Source organism: Otolemur garnettii, unplaced genomic scaffold (genome assembly GCF_000181295.1).
Source record: "Otolemur garnettii isolate 467f Iridium unplaced genomic scaffold, OtoGar3 scaffold00043, whole genome shotgun sequence".
Taxonomy (NCBI): Eukaryota; Metazoa; Chordata; class Mammalia; order Primates; family Galagidae; genus Otolemur; species Otolemur garnettii.
Window position 1 is genome coordinate 9039974 of NW_003852438.1, and position 20253 is coordinate 9060226.

The following is a 20253-nucleotide window of genomic DNA, read 5'->3' on the forward strand; positions in this document are numbered from 1 at the left end:
TGTGAGGGCCTAGACATGCCGACCTTGAATGAATAGGGCAGAAGAATATGGAATCAAGTGTCCTTCTCAACATGGATCTAAGTGGAAAGAGGATGCTCAAATTTGTTATTACCTGGTTTCTAGTTCCACTTTTGTCACTGACCTATTTTATTGCAGTACCTGTGAATAGGCCAGGATTATTCACCCTCAAACAGGAATTATGACATTTAACTGTGTCATCATCACTGACTGTTAGAGCTGGAACATACAGAGAGATCATAATCAAATATGATCATTGATGAATGAGGAACATGAGGCCCAGAGAAGTTAGACCACATCACGGCCACATACGGGCAGACTTAGATTTAGAACACAAGTTTCCTTCTAAACTTTTCTTTTTTCTTCACCATTGCATCTCAGAGCTTTTGAAAAGAATGAAGCACTTTGCAGGTCTAGGGGAGAGTTATCAAATCTTCCTGAAAGCTCAGAAACTCAGCTGACACCTCTGTGTTTTACTTGGGTCTTTATTCAGGAGAGGTTCATGTCACAAATCACTTTGTGTTAATTGTTTCATGATTATGATTTCAACTTGTATCATTTCCCTACTGAAGCCCCAAGCATCTTGAAGTCAGAGACTGTGTTTTCTTTATCTTCTTCCCCGCCCCTTGCCCTCACTCCCACCCCGGGCCCAGGTCCCCGTGCCTAAACCTTGGAGAGCAGCTTTAGGATATGCTCAAGTTTTACACTGAATATGGGCAGCTTGAATCACTTCTTTCTTTGAAGTTTACCTTCCCACTCTCTATAGTTCCTGATTTATGCCTACGGACTCCATTTGTTGGTGGTAGTGGTTTTAATTCAGCTGAAACTAGTGATCTCCCAAGGGAAGGTGAGAAAGAGAGACATCTGGGGACCCTTAGCAACAGGATCTGTGGCGTGCGGCTTAGCACCCTGGGGCCTCAAGGCAGACATTGGTCCCAGGTCTTCAGTGTCTGGCCGAGGAAGGCAGTTTCTACCCAATCCCCCCTCCTCTTAGAGCCCACAGGCAGGTCTCCTTTGGGGGTCAGGATTACTGGGAATACTAATTAATTCATTAGTGGGGTTGATGGATTATCAGGCTGTCTCTTGGCAGAGGGGCCTTGGAGGGGGGAAACAGATTGTTGCCCATAAATCTGCCTGTTGCCTCTCTTCTCTCTGCTTCAATGGCTCCCGGGCGTCAGGCCTGTGGGCCAGCAGTAGAGTACTGGTCTCCCTTTCCCCACTCAGCAGATGGTTCTAACAGGTTAGTTCAGAGTTTTACAAAGAGCAGCAGAGAAAGAAGGAAGGCTAGGGACTGGCCCTCTGGCCCAGGAACCACATGGGGGAGGAGAATGAATGCAAATGTGTGTGCTGCCTTTTCCAGGGCAGCCACCACCCCTTCCCTTTGCTGACGGCATACACAACTCCTGCTCCTTCCTGACCTCTCAGGATCCAACTGTACACTACTCAAGGAATTGTGACAAGGGTGGCCTTGATGAAATAGATTCCACCTATCCTTCTTCAAAAGGCAGTTCTTAAAGAAAATTGTGTCCTCAAATCCCTCCCAAGACTGAGAGAGTGTGGAGACACGGGCACACGCACACACACACAATTGAATGTGTTCTGAAGGCTAATCCTATTGTGTCCAGTCTCTTACATCTGTCAGAGAAAGCAAGGAGCCCTGTTCTGTCCCCACCCTCATCTTTGTCTCAATATGTTCACCTTTCGGCTAATCCACTATTCCTCCTTGCCCCTAAAAACTTCACAGGCAGGATGCCAACACCACCAATAACATCAACTTTTAAATATCCATGGACACGGCTTTGAAGACACAAAGCAGGAGATCAATTCATTTATAAGCGATCATTGAACAGCTATTATGCACCTGTGTCCTGGACACAAACGACCCCATAGATAAGTTTCCTGTGTCTGAGGAGTGGATTCTGATTTGTTTGTAGAATTCCATCATTCCTATTGTGTGCTGTTCAATTATTCTGAAAATGACGTTTATTTTGCTGAGCAGATATTTTCTGGCTAGAGATACAAAAACATTAGGAAGAGATTAAATATTTGCTAAAAATAAAAACTTCTCATGGAAACAAAAGTGTTACTTTTATTCTCTGGTTTTCTGTGAAGAGTAAGAGTCACATGACACCATATCAGAATTAAAAAATACTATTTCAGACATAAGATACTCTTTCAACTTGATTGGCAGTAAAATTACCTTTTGTTTAAAGCTTCTCCAAAAGCCTGTGGCATTTCCTTCAAGTCCATTAAAAAAAATAAGTTGAGCTTGGACTCAGGATGCTACCATGCTACTCATAAAAACATGTAAGCAATCAACTCGTTTTACAGATGTGAAAACTGATGCCCAGAATAAAGTCGACTTACTCAAAATTATTCAGTCATTTGCTTAATCCAATCACTCTTTCTTGGCAAGAGTAGACAATTACAAAATCCTTGACATCTTAAAATGAACTCACAATAATTTATTTCTCCTTGGTCATATTATAAGCTAGAGTGAATATTCATATATTTACTTTAAATTATTCCAGGTGTGGTTTTCTTTTTACCTGCTAGCAACTAAATTTCACCTCATAATGCCAAATTGATTTTAAGAATTATTATGACCCTTCTCTCTTCTTCCAAGCTCATAACTACTCAACTAGACTTTTTCTACCTGAAACGCTTAATGATGTGATTTGAAAAGTAATAGTAGATCCCAGCTTGTAATTCAAGGAGCTAAATGCCCTTAAGATGAAGGGTTTTATTCTTTTGCTTTTTGTTTTTATAACTTTCAAATGAATAGAAAGTTGATAGGACAGGACAACAAATATAGACACAGCTTCATCTATATTCACAAATGAAAACAAGAGTCTTCAATGGGAATGCGTTTGATGTGTTGAAAAGGGAGCAGCAGATACTTCTACTCTTAGAACTCTAATTTAAAAGCCAAAGACACCAACCCCCAACGTATAAGGTCGCAGTCAACGGTGCTGTGTCCTCGGCATGTGCCTTGCTCAAATTTTGATTATTTTCAGATGTGGGATGTGCCCATCTTAGCTCTCTCCAAATCTATATCCTCAATTTTCTTTCCCTATGTTGCCCATTCTGCTCCACTATCATTTCTTACCTTTCTAACCAAAAAGGTTTAAGTCCTTTTTCTTTACCCCTTAACGTCAGCAACTCTCTCCCCAATTCCCCTTCCAGCAACTCCCATCCCTGTTTAACAAACAGACAGACCCGGTGCAAAGCTGGACCTGGCCTGAGGAGAACCTCCGAAGTGGGCGTGTCTTTCGGCTGGGCAGGGGGAGGAGTCAGGCTCTGGCAGCCTCGCTCCTCCCCGGTCCGCTGCGAGAGCAATCAAAACTGCTGCGAGTCCGAGGCTCAGGGCAGAGCCCAGGAGCTGCCCAGAGCCGTGGTCCTGAAAGCGCCACTCCAGGGAGCTGACCGGGGAGAAGAGGTACTGAAGACCCAACAAACCACTTGCAACGGACGCCGCAGCCCAAGGGCGTCCTTAAGGAGCGCACGGGAACTCCAGGGAAGGAGTAGACAGCAGAAGTAGCAGTCAGAGAAACCAGACCCGGCGGAAGCTCTAAGAGGGAGCCATCGCGTTTAACATGGATGGCTGAAAGGACCTCTTTCTCCCACGGAGATTGATGGTCAGTCTGGATGGTCAGGGGGACGTGGGTTCTCTGACTGTCCTCCAGGACACAAATTCACAGAGAGCACTCCAGGAGCGGCCAGTGACAGAGGTGAGCCAGCAGATGGGTGGTGAGGGGGCTTCTAAAAAGTTTCTGTGGGAAGTTCCCACAGACATACACAAGAGATTGGGGTGAGGTAAGTCTCTTTTGGGCTAAAGAGGAGGGAGTGGGATTTAGGAAACTTGAATGTAGAAGCGGAGGGAGTTATAACACTTAGGGACAGATATAACATTTGTTATAATTTTATTTAATTTTATCACACCTGCCATACAAAATGAAACTTGTAGATACACTGAATCATTTTGAAAAAGTGGAGATTACAGATGATTATCACCCTTCCACAATCCCCGTCAAGCTCACTCTTTCCTTTTACTAATGCTAAACATCCAAAAGGTTAACTGCTTTTCCAAGGCAGCCCAGCAAGGGGGTTGGAGGGATTGACCCAACCCACCACTCTGCTCACAGGATTTTGGGGCTATGCAATGAATGGAGGAGGAGGAGGAAAGGAATTGAAAATAGAATCAAGAACACGGTAAGATCTGGGAAAGCCGTGGGGGTAGATTCTCACCATTACCCATTTGCTAAAATGCTTTGAATATTTGGGATGGGTGGGGGAAATTTCCTTTTCTCTAGCTCTTCCAGGTGGGAAATCAGAAAAGAAAGATTGTCGAAGATATTTCTTTCCTTCTCTGCCTCACACTCATCAATTACACATAAAAAAGTGTATGCAGAAAATACTAACACATGTACAATGTCCCTTACCCCCTCATGTTTTGACAGAGGGACCAGAGCTGAACTGCTGGAGAACATGGAGGGAGCATTGAAAGACTGAGTAACTTCTATTTACAAAGCCCACTATTAAGATCTGGCTATGGCAAGTGAAGTATGACGTGGTTTTGCTGGATAAGATGTGTGTACTCCCACATATTAATAGAGTGCACACATATTAATGGAGGTAGAGCTAATAGAGTATAAAAATTGGATGCAAGAGTACAGAAAAGCCCAATTGGCTTTTTCCAAGTAGTGCAACTTGTGAGCACCCTGGGCTATGTTCTGTCTTTTCAGTGCAAAGACTGTGCGGCTTTGAGAAAAGATTAGTTTATCTGGGCCTTAGATTCCCCCAACCTGGGCTGGGTATTCTTTTTTCCTGTTGTATTTAGAGTCATAGAATCTGGAGGTGAGGAGATTATCATCAGCTTTTAAGAGAAAAGACCCTGTCCAGCCACCACAAACACCATAAGAATGCCCCTTACTTACTCATCAGTTGAAACTTCTCCATAATAAATAAAAAATGAGTGAAAGTGTAGGAAGAATTCCAGAACAGCTCCACATGGTAGTAATGCCAAATGACTTTGGGCCCAGGGGTAAAAATATTAGGTAGTCACAATCATTACCAAGCAAATACTTTTAGAACAGGTTAAAAAATGAAATAAGTGGGAGAGATATTTTGAGTTAAAGAGAAAAGGTTCAACTTGAAATTTCACTTAAAGATCCTAAAGAAAGAGGAAAATTTGTCATATCACATAGGTACATAAGAAAATCCAAATATTGTCATGAACGACTAAAATGGGCTTTATGAGATCAGAATGTGTTTGTATGTGAAGGGAGAAAGGGCTGGATTCTGTTCCAGGGCTAGTATCCATTGATTTTTGTCATATTGGAGTCTGCTTGCCATATCTTTTGCGAGTTAATTTCTTTCCTAGAAATTGAGGAAACCTAAAGATGGTATATCATGATACGTTGTGAGATAGCTCTACAGGCGTTCCCACACAGCTCTATACAATTACCACCATTTGCATCTGCAGGGCAATTTTACAAAGTACTTTCATTACCTGTTTGCTTTTCATGAAAACTTCTAAATTAAATAGAAAAGACAAAAATATTATTTTCATTTTGCCTCGGGGTAAGAGAATTAAAATAATTTTTCTGTGCTCATTTAATAAGTGAGTGATGGAAGAAGGCCTTAGACTTATGCTTATTCCAGTACACCTTTGAGATGGGTCCTTAACAAGCTATGTTAGATTTAGGTATCTGTTCAGAAGAGAAGCCTCTTGGTGTCTCTGACCAAAACTCAGAACAACACCACACACATTTCCCAATACTTAAATATAAAACAGCATGTTCGTCTCTCCTTTTTTCTGCTAACCTTTTTGATGCCTTGAAAAGATTTAGGTTGAAAATATCAGAGAAACTTTTCTATTCTGTATGTTTGAGTAGTCTTGGCTTTTGCCTGTATATGAGAGACACTTCATAGTCTCTTCAGATCATTGTTATTTGTACTGGTGGGAAAATCATATTCCTAGGATTGTTTGATCAAAGGTAAAAAAGTTCACATGCCAATGGTTGCCTGGATTCTACCAGCAGCTTCATGAACCCGAACGTGTATGTAACTGAACAGGAGTGTCCAACCAATTGTTTTCTCCCAATTATAAAACAGAATGGAGGTTTGGAAGCTAACTTCCTTCTTGAATATGATGAAAGAGTTCTAGTCAATCTAATGGAGGCAGCGATAGAGTTTGGTTTCCTCACCTTTTGCAACATGACGGGGCCTTTGGTATTTACTTTCATTAGGAGGTTGGGGGAGTAAGTATATCAGGGAATTTTTTGAAGTGGGTGTTGAAGTGAAGCCATTGGCATTTGTTGACATGAAATCAATATTATGAATAGAGTATAATTATGCCTGTTTTCATTTAAGTGGTCAGAAAAATTTACAGTGAAGTTTAGGAATAATAGTACTAACACTTATATGAAATTTATGATATATGGTGCTCTTAAAAGTACTTCAAATATAGTAACTCACTTTATGCTCCCAATAATCCTATGAGGTAGGACTGTTATTATTATCATTTGAAGGAGACTAAAGCAGATAAAGATTCGGAAACTTGCCTAAGTTCACATATCTAGGAAGTAGTGGAGCTGAAATTTGAACCCAGGTAATCTGATACTAGAGTCTGTGTTCTCTAGTGTGCCATGGGGAAAAGGGCAGGCTACCGGGCAATTGTCACCTGACCTTCTGAGCCAATCAGAGGAGGTAACATCCAGATCACAAGTTAGTACTGACCATTTTCATTACTCACCTGTGAGAAACAATTTTTATTTTTGAATAAGCAAACATGTGCCCACAGATTAGATAAGAAAACCCAAGAATAAACACTATATATATCCATATCCATATGTCCATATACATGGATAATGTTTTGTAGGATTTCAAGCTATAAAATCCTTTCTTATATTTTTGTTTATCTTACAAGAATCACATAAAATATATCTATTCCTATTTTATCAAAGAGAAAATGAAAGAACAGAAAGAGATTACATAATGTGTCTGGAATCAACACACAGGACTTAGAAGAATGTGGTTCACATCTGTTTTATTCCAGCTACCATTCTTTTGGAACCACACCATGTACTTGTGGGATTCTCTTAGAGCTAATGAACCAGTGCTTAAGGGGAGGGAGGAAGTTAAACTGGAGCCGTCTATGTCCTTTCTGTGATTAGTAAGAGAACAAAGGTGAAACTTGGTTGCCCTCTTCATTGTCATGGCTAAAGCTAAAGTTGATTCTTTCCTTTCATACCTACTGTCAATCTGGTTTGAAAGCAGACCCTTGACTGTGACAAGAGCCATGGGTCAAGTATATTAAAGGTACAGGGTGGTCTGTTCTCTCCTCCTGGTCTAACTCATTGATGGGGGTGAGTATTTCAGATCTTGATGAGAGTCCAGAGGTGCAAAGATGTGTATAGCAAAGAAGGCCCAAAACCCAGGCCAGGACGGAAGTCAGAGCCAGGATACTCTCCTCTCTAGTTTCTTCCTTGATGATAATGATTATCAATGATTATAATGAAGACAGGAGAAAGAGGAGGAGAAAAAGGAGGGTGAGGAGTGGGAGGAATAAATAAGTGAAAGCAATTAGAAAGAAAATTTGGAAGAGGAAAGAATCCTGGAATATGAGAGTCCACAGACAGTTCAGAGAACATCTAGGGCAGCCTCCCTTTAGAGAACGCTCACTCCTGCCGACTTAGTTCTGCTGATCTCCATCTCCTGATGTCAAAGTGCATTTTTTTCCTTCCTGTAGCTTTAATGGAAAAGAGAACAAAACATATAACCTAAAGTCTGGAATGAGAAGAACTGAATTTATGTCGTGTTCTACCAGCTCTGTATCTTTGCATTTCTATCACTTAAAGTATCTGAGCCACGGTGACCCTGACTATAAAATGAGCATAGTAATCCCCATCTCCCTCAAAGGTTTGCTTTAAGGAACCTATGAATGAATGGATGCAAAAGTGCTCTGTAAACTTGAAAATGCTGCACAAATGTTCTTATAATTACATGGAGAGCATTAGGTTTCCCAAGCCCATTCCATCCTCTTTGGCCTCAGAGTGCACCTGCCTCTGGAAGATCTGTGTGGCTTTAACAGAAAGTTAATTAGGTCCTCCACCCTCCCTCTGGATATCTGCCTGAGTTAGAAGTGCAGCTCAGCACACAAGCTCCATCATCCATATTAAAAGTGGGATTTTCTGAGTTGGCCTGGGCAGCCAAGTTGACCAATAGGTTCCAATGTGTGTTTTCAATAAAGCTGCTTACCCAGGAAGCCTTATTAAGTGAGTAAGTCAAGCTGACATGATTTCTGTGCTGATTAATATGAAACCTAGGCTGTTTTCGCAATGCAGTAACATTAATTATTTATAAGAGGTAAATGAGGTTACAAGGAAAACAAGCTCCAATTACTACAAACAAATCAAATCTTATATTTGTATTTTTAAAAGCTACATACTAATTCCTGAATTGATTGATCTGAGGCCCAAGCTTCAAAGATCAAAGAATATTTATCATGTTCTCTTCTTTCTCATAATCAAGAGGGATAGAGGGTTTAACATTTTGAGGACTTGCCGGTTAATCAGGATGTCTCAATGAAGCTTATCAGGTATTTTTATCTGGTAAACTATGTACCTACAAATAGCTCGATGAATTTTAAAACAATTTCAATTCTTCCAGAATTGAATGGAAAATGTTTACTAACCCACTAGTCTCTTTTGGTTTTTCAGATAGTTTTTAAATAGTATGGTTTGTTTGGAAAATTTTGATTACATAGTATCTGTTAGGCAAGTGAATTAAAGCAGTCAGGCTATTTCTGTGTTTGCCCGAAGTAGTCCTGACTTAGACTGCAGTCACTATGTTCTGTATACCTTAGCACTTACTTTAAATTTTTCATTTTTAGTAGAGCATGAGCATAATAGTTGCACTAAAATAATCTGGAATGGGTTTGGTAGACCACTGGCTTATACTGTGGTCTTGTTTGATGGTGCGAGATGTGTGTAGAGTGAAAAGAGTTCACTTTAATGTCTGAGCAAATCTGAAAGATGATCAGGCATAACGCTCCTTTCTTTTCCTGATTCTCTAAAGACATCATGTTGCTAACACCTCTAACACCACTATCACTAGACAGAACACAATGTGCTTACTGAAAAACAAAATGCTCTTCTGCCAGTGCTGAGAGAAACGTTTGATGATCGTGTGGTGTACCCACCCGTTTACCATGGCTAACTTGAAGGAGATACAGGACACTACCAGTTAGCAGTATCAGTAGGAAACATGGGATATTGTATAATAGATTTATGTGAAACACCTCTAAATAGAGGTTGAGGAGTCCTTTTTAGAGTATATACAAGGTAGTCTAAATGACCTTGCTATAACTTTTCATTACTTTTATTGTGTAAACATATAGTAATTTACTTATTTAATGGTTTGATATCCTTTTAATTTTCAAATAATAAATATATGTATTATATAATAATTATATATAGGTTATAATAATTATTATATTTAATTATATAATATTATGTATTATAGAATATATTTTAATTATATCTAATTATATATAATACATGTAATTAAACATAATTATATAATCATATTTTTTATACTTATGTATTATAATTGTAGGGTTGGTATTAGGGTTATTTTATAATTATTATATAAAACATATTATATTATTGTATAAAATTTACAATAATTATTTTAACACTCTGTTTCAGAAATTTCTCTTTTTGGAAAATAATTTATATTTCTATCTTATTTATGCCCCTTTATGATGTGAATTATGCCAATAAAGAAAAATATATGTCTGGAATGGTATGCTCATTATTTTTGTATCAAATATACATGAGATAAAGAACCTAAGAATAAAAAGATTTAGGCACCAGCACTGCAATGAATAGTCAATTTTCTTTTTTCTGTACTTGATTTTCTTATAACACACCATAAATGAATGAGTGCCCTGGGCAATTCTTTGAATGTTGCATTACTCATTTAGAATGGAAGACTGGGACAAGATAATTCTAAGTTATTTAAATCTCAATGCAAAGTCTGTGCTTTATAGCCAAGATTTAAAAAGAAAGTTTAGTTTTAAATTAAATCATGGGAATTAACCTTTGATATTTCCCTGTCTAGAATCTGGAAATGGCAAAAGCGTATGTGAAATCCAAGGAGATGGTGGAGCTGGTCAACACACCATCCTGGATGGAGAAAGGTCTCGGCTCTCAAAATGAGATGAAGGAGGAGGAGAGAAGACCAGGTGCTTATGGGTTACTTGGCAGCTTAACTGAAGAGCATGACAGTATTGAGGAGGAAGAAGAGGAGGAGGAAGACGGAGAGAAACCTAAGAGAAGGGGTCCCAAGAAAAAGAAGATGACCAAAGCACGCCTTGAGAGATTCAGGGCTCGAAGAGTCAAGGCCAATGCCAGAGAACGGACCCGGATGCATGGGCTGAATGACGCCCTGGATAACCTGAGGAGGGTCATGCCGTGCTACTCTAAAACACAAAAACTTTCCAAGATAGAGACCCTCAGACTGGCCAGGAACTATATTTGGGCTTTGTCTGAAGTCCTGGAGACTGGCCAGACACCTGAAGGGAAGGGCTTTGTGGAGATGCTTTGTAAAGGGCTCTCTCAGCCTACAAGCAACCTGGTGGCTGGATGCCTTCAGCTGGGCCCTCAGTCTGTCCTCCAGGAGAAGCACGACGAGAAATCTCCTATTTGCGATTCTACCATCTCAGTCCACAACTTCAACTATCAGTCTCCAGGGCTCCCCAGCCCTCCTTATGGCCATATGGAAACACATCTTCTTCATCTTAAGCCTCAAGTATTCAAGAGTTTGGGAGAATCGTCCTTTGGGAGCCACCCACCTGACTGTGGTACCCCACCTTATGAGGGCCCACTCACTCCGCCCCTGAGCATCAGTGGGAACTTCTCCCTGAAGCAAGATGGCTCTCCTGACCTAGAAAAATCCTACACCTTCATGCCACATTACCCTTCTGCAAGCTTAAACTCAGGGCATGTGCATTCAGCTCCCTTTCAGGCCGGTACTCCTCGCTATGATGTTCCCATAGACATGTCCTATGATTCCTACCCCCACCATGGTATTGGATCACAACTCAATACAATCTTTACTGAATAGGGCAGTAAGATCATCATTTCAGAAAATGATGTGGACACATTTCCTATAATTCAATAGTTGAGCTGAAGTTTCGATGACCTTAAAGGAACTCTGTGGATATATATAAGACACAATAGACCTAATCCATGTGGGCCCTCCTTCACCTGTCTCCCTCTTTTCTCATCAACTTCTCACATTCTGTTGATTCTAGAGGGTCTTCAGGTGAAATTATATGGTGACTTCCAACTATATGGAAATAGAACAGAAGACCTGGGCCCTATTCCGGTGGTGCCAAAACTTACTGAATAATTTATGCCAATTAGGTTTCCACTTGGGGTATTTGTTTATTTACTGGTGATAGGAGGCAAGAGGCAATTGTTCTGAGTCTAGATGTTTTCTAAACTGTTTTACAGTTCTAAAATTCTATAACTTTGATGATCACTCATAAATTTGTTAAAACTGAAAGAATAGAGCAATAATAGGAAACAGACAACTATATGTGGAATGATCAAATGGAGTTGCTCAAAGGAACATAGAGTATATGTCTCTTGCTTTACCGAATGCACAGTTTGTTTGAACTTACTGCCAGGTCTTCTTTGCATCTAACTAATAGCCGCTTCCAGAGGCTAAAATTCTAACCTGGCTGTCACTGTGAGTAACAAAGCACGTTCTTTCAGGCATTAGCTCTGTTTCTCACTGGAGTGAGCGTTGAACATTTCTTCCTTCGTGATTTGAGGTCCATGATCCAGGCCTCATGCCAACTTTATTCCTGGTAATATTTCAAAAGCAGTTTTCTCAATACTACAAGTGGGGCAAGCAAGTCACCTACATTCAGAGTTGTATGTGTGTAACCAATGGGACATAGAGAAGTCATTTAGACCCCTCATGGCTTCCATAACCAGATTCTGGAAATTCTGAGGAAGCTCAGGTGCTGCTGTTGGAATCAGCACACAACCCAGGTTTATATTAAAGAGCAATACAATAGCTATTGTTTGTACTAACTGCTACAGCTCAGAAACTCTTTCCAGTTCACACTTGCCAATAGAAAAACCACTGGATTTTTTTTTTTTTTAGCATGATGAATTTCATTTGGTTAAAGTATACATGGTTAAAACTACTGACCTCTCTCCACACCAATATATTTTCTAGAAGCACAGCACCAATCAATTTACTAACTAAGCTTGAATTTTTCCAATGTATATGCAATTATATCTCCTGCCCAGCAATTGTTATTTCTTTCTCACTTCTAAAGTATAATATGTTATTACATATTGTACATAAAATTTCAAGTGACTGGACTTAGGGATGCAGAAATAGAATCCAAAGTCAGTGAATAATTTTACCAACTATGTCTTTATCATGGGTTTAATCCAATTTGTAGAAATTTTTGCAATTTTTCTCCATGTAACTCCTCTTTCCTTTATGGCAACACTAATTTTGTCAAATTCATCTTTTTTGTCAGAGAAATGAGATCTGAGAAATTTTATTATCCTCTTCAATTTGCAGGGATGATTATTTTAGTCACACCAGAGCCTTCATGGTAGGGGGTCATGTTCTGTTCCTGCCAGAGAGATTACTTCTGGGTGCAGAGTTCACCAATAGGCCAATGAATAACATTGATAAATCAGATTAGTATATCATTTTCTACAGCTCAGCTAGCTCCTAAAATCTGCCTAACTATACACATATCTTGTTTTTTATCCCTCTTATCTATTATCACCTCAGAGTCTAAGATATTTTCTCCCCGTTTTGCTTGCAGCGCTTACCCTGCCATTATGTTGCACCCTTGGTTTGTAATCCACTTGAGAGTACCTTGCAGATCTTAAACTCACTGGCCACCAATGTGGTTCCCCTTATATGATCTACTCCAGAGGGAATAGGCGAGTAAAAAGATTTAAATACCGTCCTAAGTGCTTTCTGAGGGTATACTGCAGGCGTCCTCAAACTATGGCCCGCCTAGGACATTTATCCGGCCTGCTGGGTGTTTTTCCCACAGCTGCCTGTCCTGCTTAGCAGCCAACTCGTCCTGGGGCCTGCAGTCCAGCCCTCCAACAGTCTGAGGGACAGTGAACTGGCTCCCTGTTTAAAAAGTTTGAGGACCCCTGGTATACTGGCACTTGGATGTATGGAAGACTGTGGGGGAATCTGCCCTTGAAGTTAGACTTTTCTGGCATTTAAGTTTGTAGATAATGAATGTTGCCTGAGTTATTTATTAGAGATTATTTATTTAATTTATTTCTCCATTCCTTTCATGCAAATTCCTTATACCCCCATAGATGTGCTTGCAAAACCTTCCTAAAGCTTCATTTGTAAAGTAGCTCATAATTTTGTAAGAAAGCCCCGAATTTTGGAAAATTTTCTAAAAAGAAAAGAGAACATTAGTAAAGAGTTACCTATAGAAATTTTATAAAAAGCAGCAATAATTTGAAAGGCTATGCAAGTTAATGTTTTTAGATTTTTTTCCTTCTGTCTAAAATGAGCCAGAGTTGTTCGGTGGGAACTCTGTTGTTTTCGCCTTTGGAGAATATAGTACCCATGAACCAGGCCTCCCTGGGATTGTATAGAAGGCTTTATAATTGAATTTAGGAATGCGGTATGCTTGGAAAGAGCCTACTCTCCAACCCAGGATAATTTCCTTGTTCTTCTGAAGACCTTATTTTTAGATTAAAAAAGCAATTGTTTAAATCTTTTGTTTAAAAAAGTGATTGTTTTTCTTCCTTTTTTTTTTTTTTTTAGCAGAAATAAAGCTATGCATCTTACTAGACATTGTGCTGTGTTGTTAGTTTTCCAAACTTGTCTTCACTTTTCTCTATTCATTTTCCTGGGCTCTGTGTCCTACAGGCAGCTAGCAGATCACGAGCTGGGCTACCAGGAGGATTTACACATCCCCTGTTTCAATTGATCTTGCTGGAAGATTTGAAAGGTCTAAACTAAGTAGCTAGCAGCTTGGGAATGACTGCCAATTCACATAGAATCTACAGTTAAGAAACAAAGTCTTATAGTTTACAGAAATCCTTAGAGTTATAAGCGAAGCCTAAACTATCACCAAGAGAAAATGAACTATTATCCCAAATTTAGGTGGTCTCTCCAGCTTTTCACAAAATCATAAAGTATGTTCTTTGGTACCTCTTTTCTTAAAGATTTTCTTTCAGTTTTCTCTATCATTAAAGTGCTGATTATAAAAAAATAATAATGATGATGTTAATAATAATAAAAAACCTAAGTAAGAGTTGGTTAATCAAGAAAGAGGTTTGGTTTAAAATAGTTCAGAAACAAAAAATGTAGCATGACAGTCATCTTCCTATTGCTATCTTTATCTGCCAGTTCCTGCTTTTTAGCTAGAAATTACTTAAGAAAATTTTTAGTTTTTTAGTTACCAGAGACCTTTTATACATAGATAAGCAAATACAAGGTATATTAGGCACAAATATTAAGGTACATTGTCCTCTTTCTTCTGGAAGCGATAATATGACATAGATCTGCATATTCTTGCTTTATATTTAAGCACAAATCATGGGGTGTTTTGATATTTAACAAAAAGTTTCTTAATTCTTTGTTATAGCTAGTGAGCACTCTATATTAAAATACCATAATTTATGAAATTAAATTACATAATTTAGATTTTTTTCAATCCTTCGCAATACTGAGTGAATAGTCAGGTGCACTTATCCTTTGGCACGTATTCAGAGAATTTTTACTTTGCAAAGAATGTTTCAGAGGGTCAAAAATAAACTGACAGATAACAATAATCCCTTCTAGCAGCTATTGGACGCTAACTAGTACAGTCACTTTCCTAAGTGACTTACACATATTAGCTCCTTCAATCCTAACCCTTCTCCTTTAAGGTAGTTATTCTTACTCTTCCCATTTTACAGATTAAGAAGCTAAAGCACAGAATAATCTCTCCACGCTCATGGCAAGTGAGTGATGGAGTCAGAATTTGAACTAATTGATTTACCAACGAGATTTGAAATGGTTCTCAGGGGTTGGTTGTCTGGTAGACACGTGAGGATATCATATCTGTGTAATGCCACAGCTGGTGAAAGTGGAGTTATTGCTGAAAACCCTTCAAATTGTCCTCTACGTGTGACATCCTGCAGCATCTATGACCCACTGGTCCATAGATGGTTCAGTGGGTTTCTACTTACCCACTGAAGTAGAAACTGAAAGAAGAGTTTCTTTCTGTTGACAGAAGCTGAACCTTTCTGTTGAGCTTTGCCTGTGTAGACCACATAGTTCTAGGCTGGGTCACACAGACCAGTGCCTATTTGCTTGGAAGTGCTCAGCCTTCAGAGGGCTTATGTCTATTTCATGCTGTCATCTCATGTATCTCCAGCCATTAAAAAATGTTTTAACAAGAAATTAGAAATGTAAAACAATAACATCTTCTATCAACATACAAACATTTTCAAGATTTTTTAAAAATCCATATAACTTTGAATTATAGTTTGGTTCAGTAATTATAATTATTGGCATCAGAATCAGATAAATGATATTTTAGCTATGCTATGTACGACTGAATAACTTTATTAAATTAATTAAACCTGCAAAGTTTCAGTTTCCTCAAACGCCTTTGCTATTATAAACAAAAAGTGACACAAACAATGTAACCTAATCATTTATACCCTCATATTAATCTGAAATTTAAAAAAGGCATTTCATTCGTGCTAATATAATTTTTCACTTTTTTCCTTTTGTTATTATATTTAACTGACATATAATAATTACACCTATTTATAGGATATGGAGTGATATTTTGATACATGTATTACAACATGTAATGATCAAAATAAAAGTAGCAATTAGAATAATGCCTTCTTTACAGAGTTATTATGGTGAATTAGTTGAGATAACATCCAAAGCACTTAGCAAGTATTTGATAAGTGGTAATTTTTACCACCTATGTTACCATTCCTTATTCTCCAATATTTTTTTGGAGACAGAATCTCACTATGTTGCCCTCGGTAGAGTGTTGCGGCATCACAGCTCACAGCAACCTCAAACTCTTGGGCTTAAGAGAGTTTGATTCTCCTGCCTCAGCCTCCCAAGTAGGCAAGACTACAGGTGCCCGCCACAATGCCCGGCTATTTTTTGTTGCAGCTGTCACTGTTGTTTAGGTGGCCTGGGCTGGGTTCAAACCCACCAGCTTAGGTGTATGTGGCTGGTACTGTAATAACCACTGTGCTACGGGTGCTGAGCCCCATTCTGTATTCTTTACAAAAATTTTTAATTTTTCTTTTTATTTCAGAATATTATGAGGGTATAAATGTTTTGGCTACATGAACTGCTTTTGTACAGTTTGAGTCAGAGGTATAATACGTGTGCCCATCCCCCAGGCAGTATGCATGACCTGCTAGCCGTGATCTCACCTGTCCCTTTCTCCACTCCCACTTGCTTAACTTCCACCAAGTTTTACTTTCATATGTGCACGCGAATGTTGACCAATTAGTTCCAATTTCATAATGAGAAACTTTAATTACACAGATGTTAACTATTCTTTTTGCCTCCAATATATGACTGGGGGAGTGCTGAGGGTGACAGCAGCAGATTTAGGGAGGCCATAGAATTCTTCAATTTAGAAGTTCTTCAGTTTGAATCAGAAAGACTTAGATTTGAAGCTAACTGGCTGAATAGCCCTAGACAATTCATTTAACTTCTCTGCTTCAATTTATTTCCGTAAAAAGGGGTACACAATACCACCAAACCCAGAGCTTCTATGAAGATTAAAAGTGATGATGATGGCAGCAAAGTGTTTATCTCAGGTTCCGCTAGCAAGGAGGCACTACACTCTTATTGTTGTTATTATTTTTATTGAGAGCACAGTGAGAACAGATGAGGCAACTGAAGACCAGAGCGAGAACACCAGTGAACTTATAGAGTGAGTCATTGACTTGAGCCAACACCAAAATTCAAGACTTTTTTTTTTTTTTTTTTTTGAGACAGAGCCTCAAGCTATCCCCCTGGGTAAAGTGCTGTAGCTTCACAGCTCACAGCAACCTCCAACTTCTGGGCTCAAGCAAGTCTCCTGCCTCAGCCTCCCAAGTAGCTGGGACCACAGGTGCCCGCCACAACACCCGGCTATTTTTTGGTTGCAGCTGTCATTGTTTGGCGGGCCCAGGCTGGATTCGAACCTGCCACCTTAGGTGTATGTGGCTGGCGCCTTAGCCACTTGAGCCACAGGCGCTGAGCCAAAATTCAAGACTCTTGACCAGTAATTCATACATTGGATCTGCCATTTGGGAACAACTTAAACAGAAAGTCCCAAAGGCAGACGTTCTGAATTTGGAAAATAGAAAACACTGAAATTTGCTTTGTTTCTAGAAACTGGCATAGAGCTAAAAAGAGCCTTTTGGTGCCTTGTTGCTGTCTCTGGCTTAAGATATTGTAGAAAAGAATTACCTCAAAATATATGATACTCTTTACAAGCAGTCCCCAAGTTATAAACATCCGACTTACATAGCTGGCACTTACAGAGACCTTTAGAGGTAATAGGTATATGTGACTTTTCCAGCTTATATATAAATTCAACTTGAGACCAAATCCACAGAACCTATCTTATTTGTAACTCAGTGACTTCCTGTTCTTGATTTCAATTCAATTTTACAAATGGTTCTTGAGCATTTACTGTGGACCAGGTACTAAGCCAAGCGCTGGAAATACCTCTATAGAAATGAATATAGGAGCTTGTACTGAGGGTTTACAGTCAGACTATAAATTCATAATGGTCTTCTGCCGTTATCTTTCAATATTGGCAGCAATGTGGGCCAAGTGGTTCAAGTATTACAGATACTGTTTGACAGAGGAGGAAACCGATATTCAGAGACATTTACTGACTCACAGGTCAAGCAATTAGTGAGGAGTTAAGTCACCGAGTATGCGGTGCTAATGTAATTTTGTTTGTTTGTTTTAGATAAGTAAATTCTTGCTTTATGGGATCAATGGATTATTATGACAGTTCTGGATAACTCAATGATTGAATACCCTTGATTAAATTAATTAAACTTGCAAAGACTGAGTTGCTTTGCTAAAATTGCTAAAATAAATTACTATACACATTAAATATAGAAAAGAAAATAACCAAGGCTTACTGCAGATGCTTAGAAGCCAGGGAGATGGTTGATCATAAAATCAAAGGCACTCCATCGTGACTGTAATAATTTTCATGACAATAACGATGTTTGGTCAATAGCTCATATATTTGTAGCAAATATATTAATTTACTAAATGTGAAGAGAAGAAAATTTTAGAAAACAAAAGCTAAAAACTGGAAAGTGCCATTTATTGGCCTTCCTCACCATGTATATGTCACAAAGTTCTCTAATCTTTAAAATAAACCATTGAAGTAGGTTCCTTCTGTTGTAGAAACCCATATAGGAATGTGTAAATAAATACGAGAATATGGGAGAAGTCATGTAAATTCTGTCTATAAAGTGCGATGATTGTGCCATGAGATCGACTACTGAAGCTTGTTTTATCATAATATTTCATAGTCCCATGAGCAGCTGATGTTCACTTTTGCTCTGACAGAGAAAAAAATGCACGTATTTTGGGAAAAAAATAAGTGAATTTGAACAAAAGCTGATGTGTGAAGCAAGAATAGACCATAAAACATTAAAATCAAGGTCATGTTGGGTGCTGTGCGGCTTCACACCTGCGGGTCAGCTATCTCTAAAGAGCTGGGGTACTTTCAATTTGTTATCAGTTTAGAAGGCAACTTTCTAGGCAATGAATTTATTCTCTAGAGACAACTACTGCAATATGTTTAGCAATTAAAAGTTCCATAATGTACATTGAGCTAAAAAAAATTTATCAAAAGTCAAATTAAGAAATTGTGCAATTGCCCTTTTCTCTTCCTCAATGGGAAGGAACAGGAACATGCTTACTATATTGTTTACTCAACTACAAACACAGTATATTCTCAGTCATCCTATGAATAATCTCTGCTGAGGACTGTGCAGAAAAATATTTCATATAAAGCTGTTTCTTCCTGCTGGTGGACATGTTCCCAATTTTTGTGTTTTGTCTGTCTGTGTGTAAATACACCTGTGAATGTCTAAATACTTGAACAAACATATATGTATGTGTGTGTGTTGGTGTGTACTTGTGCATACATGTTTGAAGGTATGAATATTTGAACACATATTTTTGGTACATGTAGAACCCACATATATGTATATTTGAATGCACTCTGAAGTCAATACTTTCGGGATCATTTAATTTTTTGGCAAATCTGTAGGCTAGATGCTTTTCTTTTTTGTCTCAATGTCAATAACTGAACCAGAAGGTTAGGCTCCAAGAGAGGAGTGGATGCAGAGAAGCAGGAAGGGAGTTGGGGGGAAGGTCTGGTTTTTCCATTAGGCTGGCCCTGGAGGGGCAGCCTGACAATGGTAAACATTCTTCCCGGGTCTAAGTCTGTGCTCCCTCCTCCTCTGAGAGCTGGCCTCTGAGCTGAGGCGGATCCAGGCAGGCAGGCATGCACGTGGCTGGCCCACTGAGGGCCAGGCACAGCCGCAAGCTGCTCGGAGACTCCTGGGGCAGAGTATCCCCTGGCTCCTGCTCAGCCCACTGCTGCCAGCCGGCAGCTTCCCTCCTGCTAGACCCCTGGGCATGCTGATGGGAATGGCACAATTACTTAATCCCTGCCCAGGGAGATCTAGGACACATGCAGACAGATGGAGGACCAGGGGGATTCAGAACTGCTCAGTATCGCAGGAGCAAAGGAGACGAGCTTTACTCCCTGGGCCAGGCTTGCAGGGCAGTCCTGAAGTTTCCTTTCTCTAAGCAGGTCAGTGGCTTGCTGTTTTATCACCTGAACAGAAGCTCTGGAAGAAAGGATCTAGTCCTTCCCCTAGTGCTGGTGAACCATGTGGGAAAGGGCACTGGCCACAGGGTCCTGAGGGAAAGGGAATTGAGGAGAATCAGAGCTTTGGAAAGGCCGGTATAGAGAGTCGGAGATGGCTGCGCCTTCTCATTCTCGGCCCCTGCTCTGCTTCAGGCTTTCAGCATCTATTTTGTCCGGACTCAGAGCATTCTTCCAAACTTCCAATCTTTTCACACCTAGTGTTTTCTTTTTACAAATCCATCTTGATTGACTGTCTTAAAATAAAGCCATTGACTATGTCA

At 39.4% G+C, this 20253-nt stretch overlaps 1 protein-coding gene across 1 annotated transcript; it reads left to right on the forward strand.

Annotated features, from left to right (window-relative positions):
• The first annotated feature begins 3443 nt into the window (after positions 1 to 3443).
• On the forward strand, positions 3444 to 11151 carry NEUROD4 (neuronal differentiation 4). Its single transcript, XM_003790469.1, has 2 exons — positions 3444 to 3749; positions 10147 to 11151. Exons 1-2 carry the CDS (start codon positions 3654 to 3656, stop codon positions 11149 to 11151), a joined length of 1101 nt encoding a protein of 366 aa, XP_003790517.1. The 5' UTR covers positions 3444 to 3653.
• Positions 11152 to 20253: the final 9102 nt, after the last annotated feature.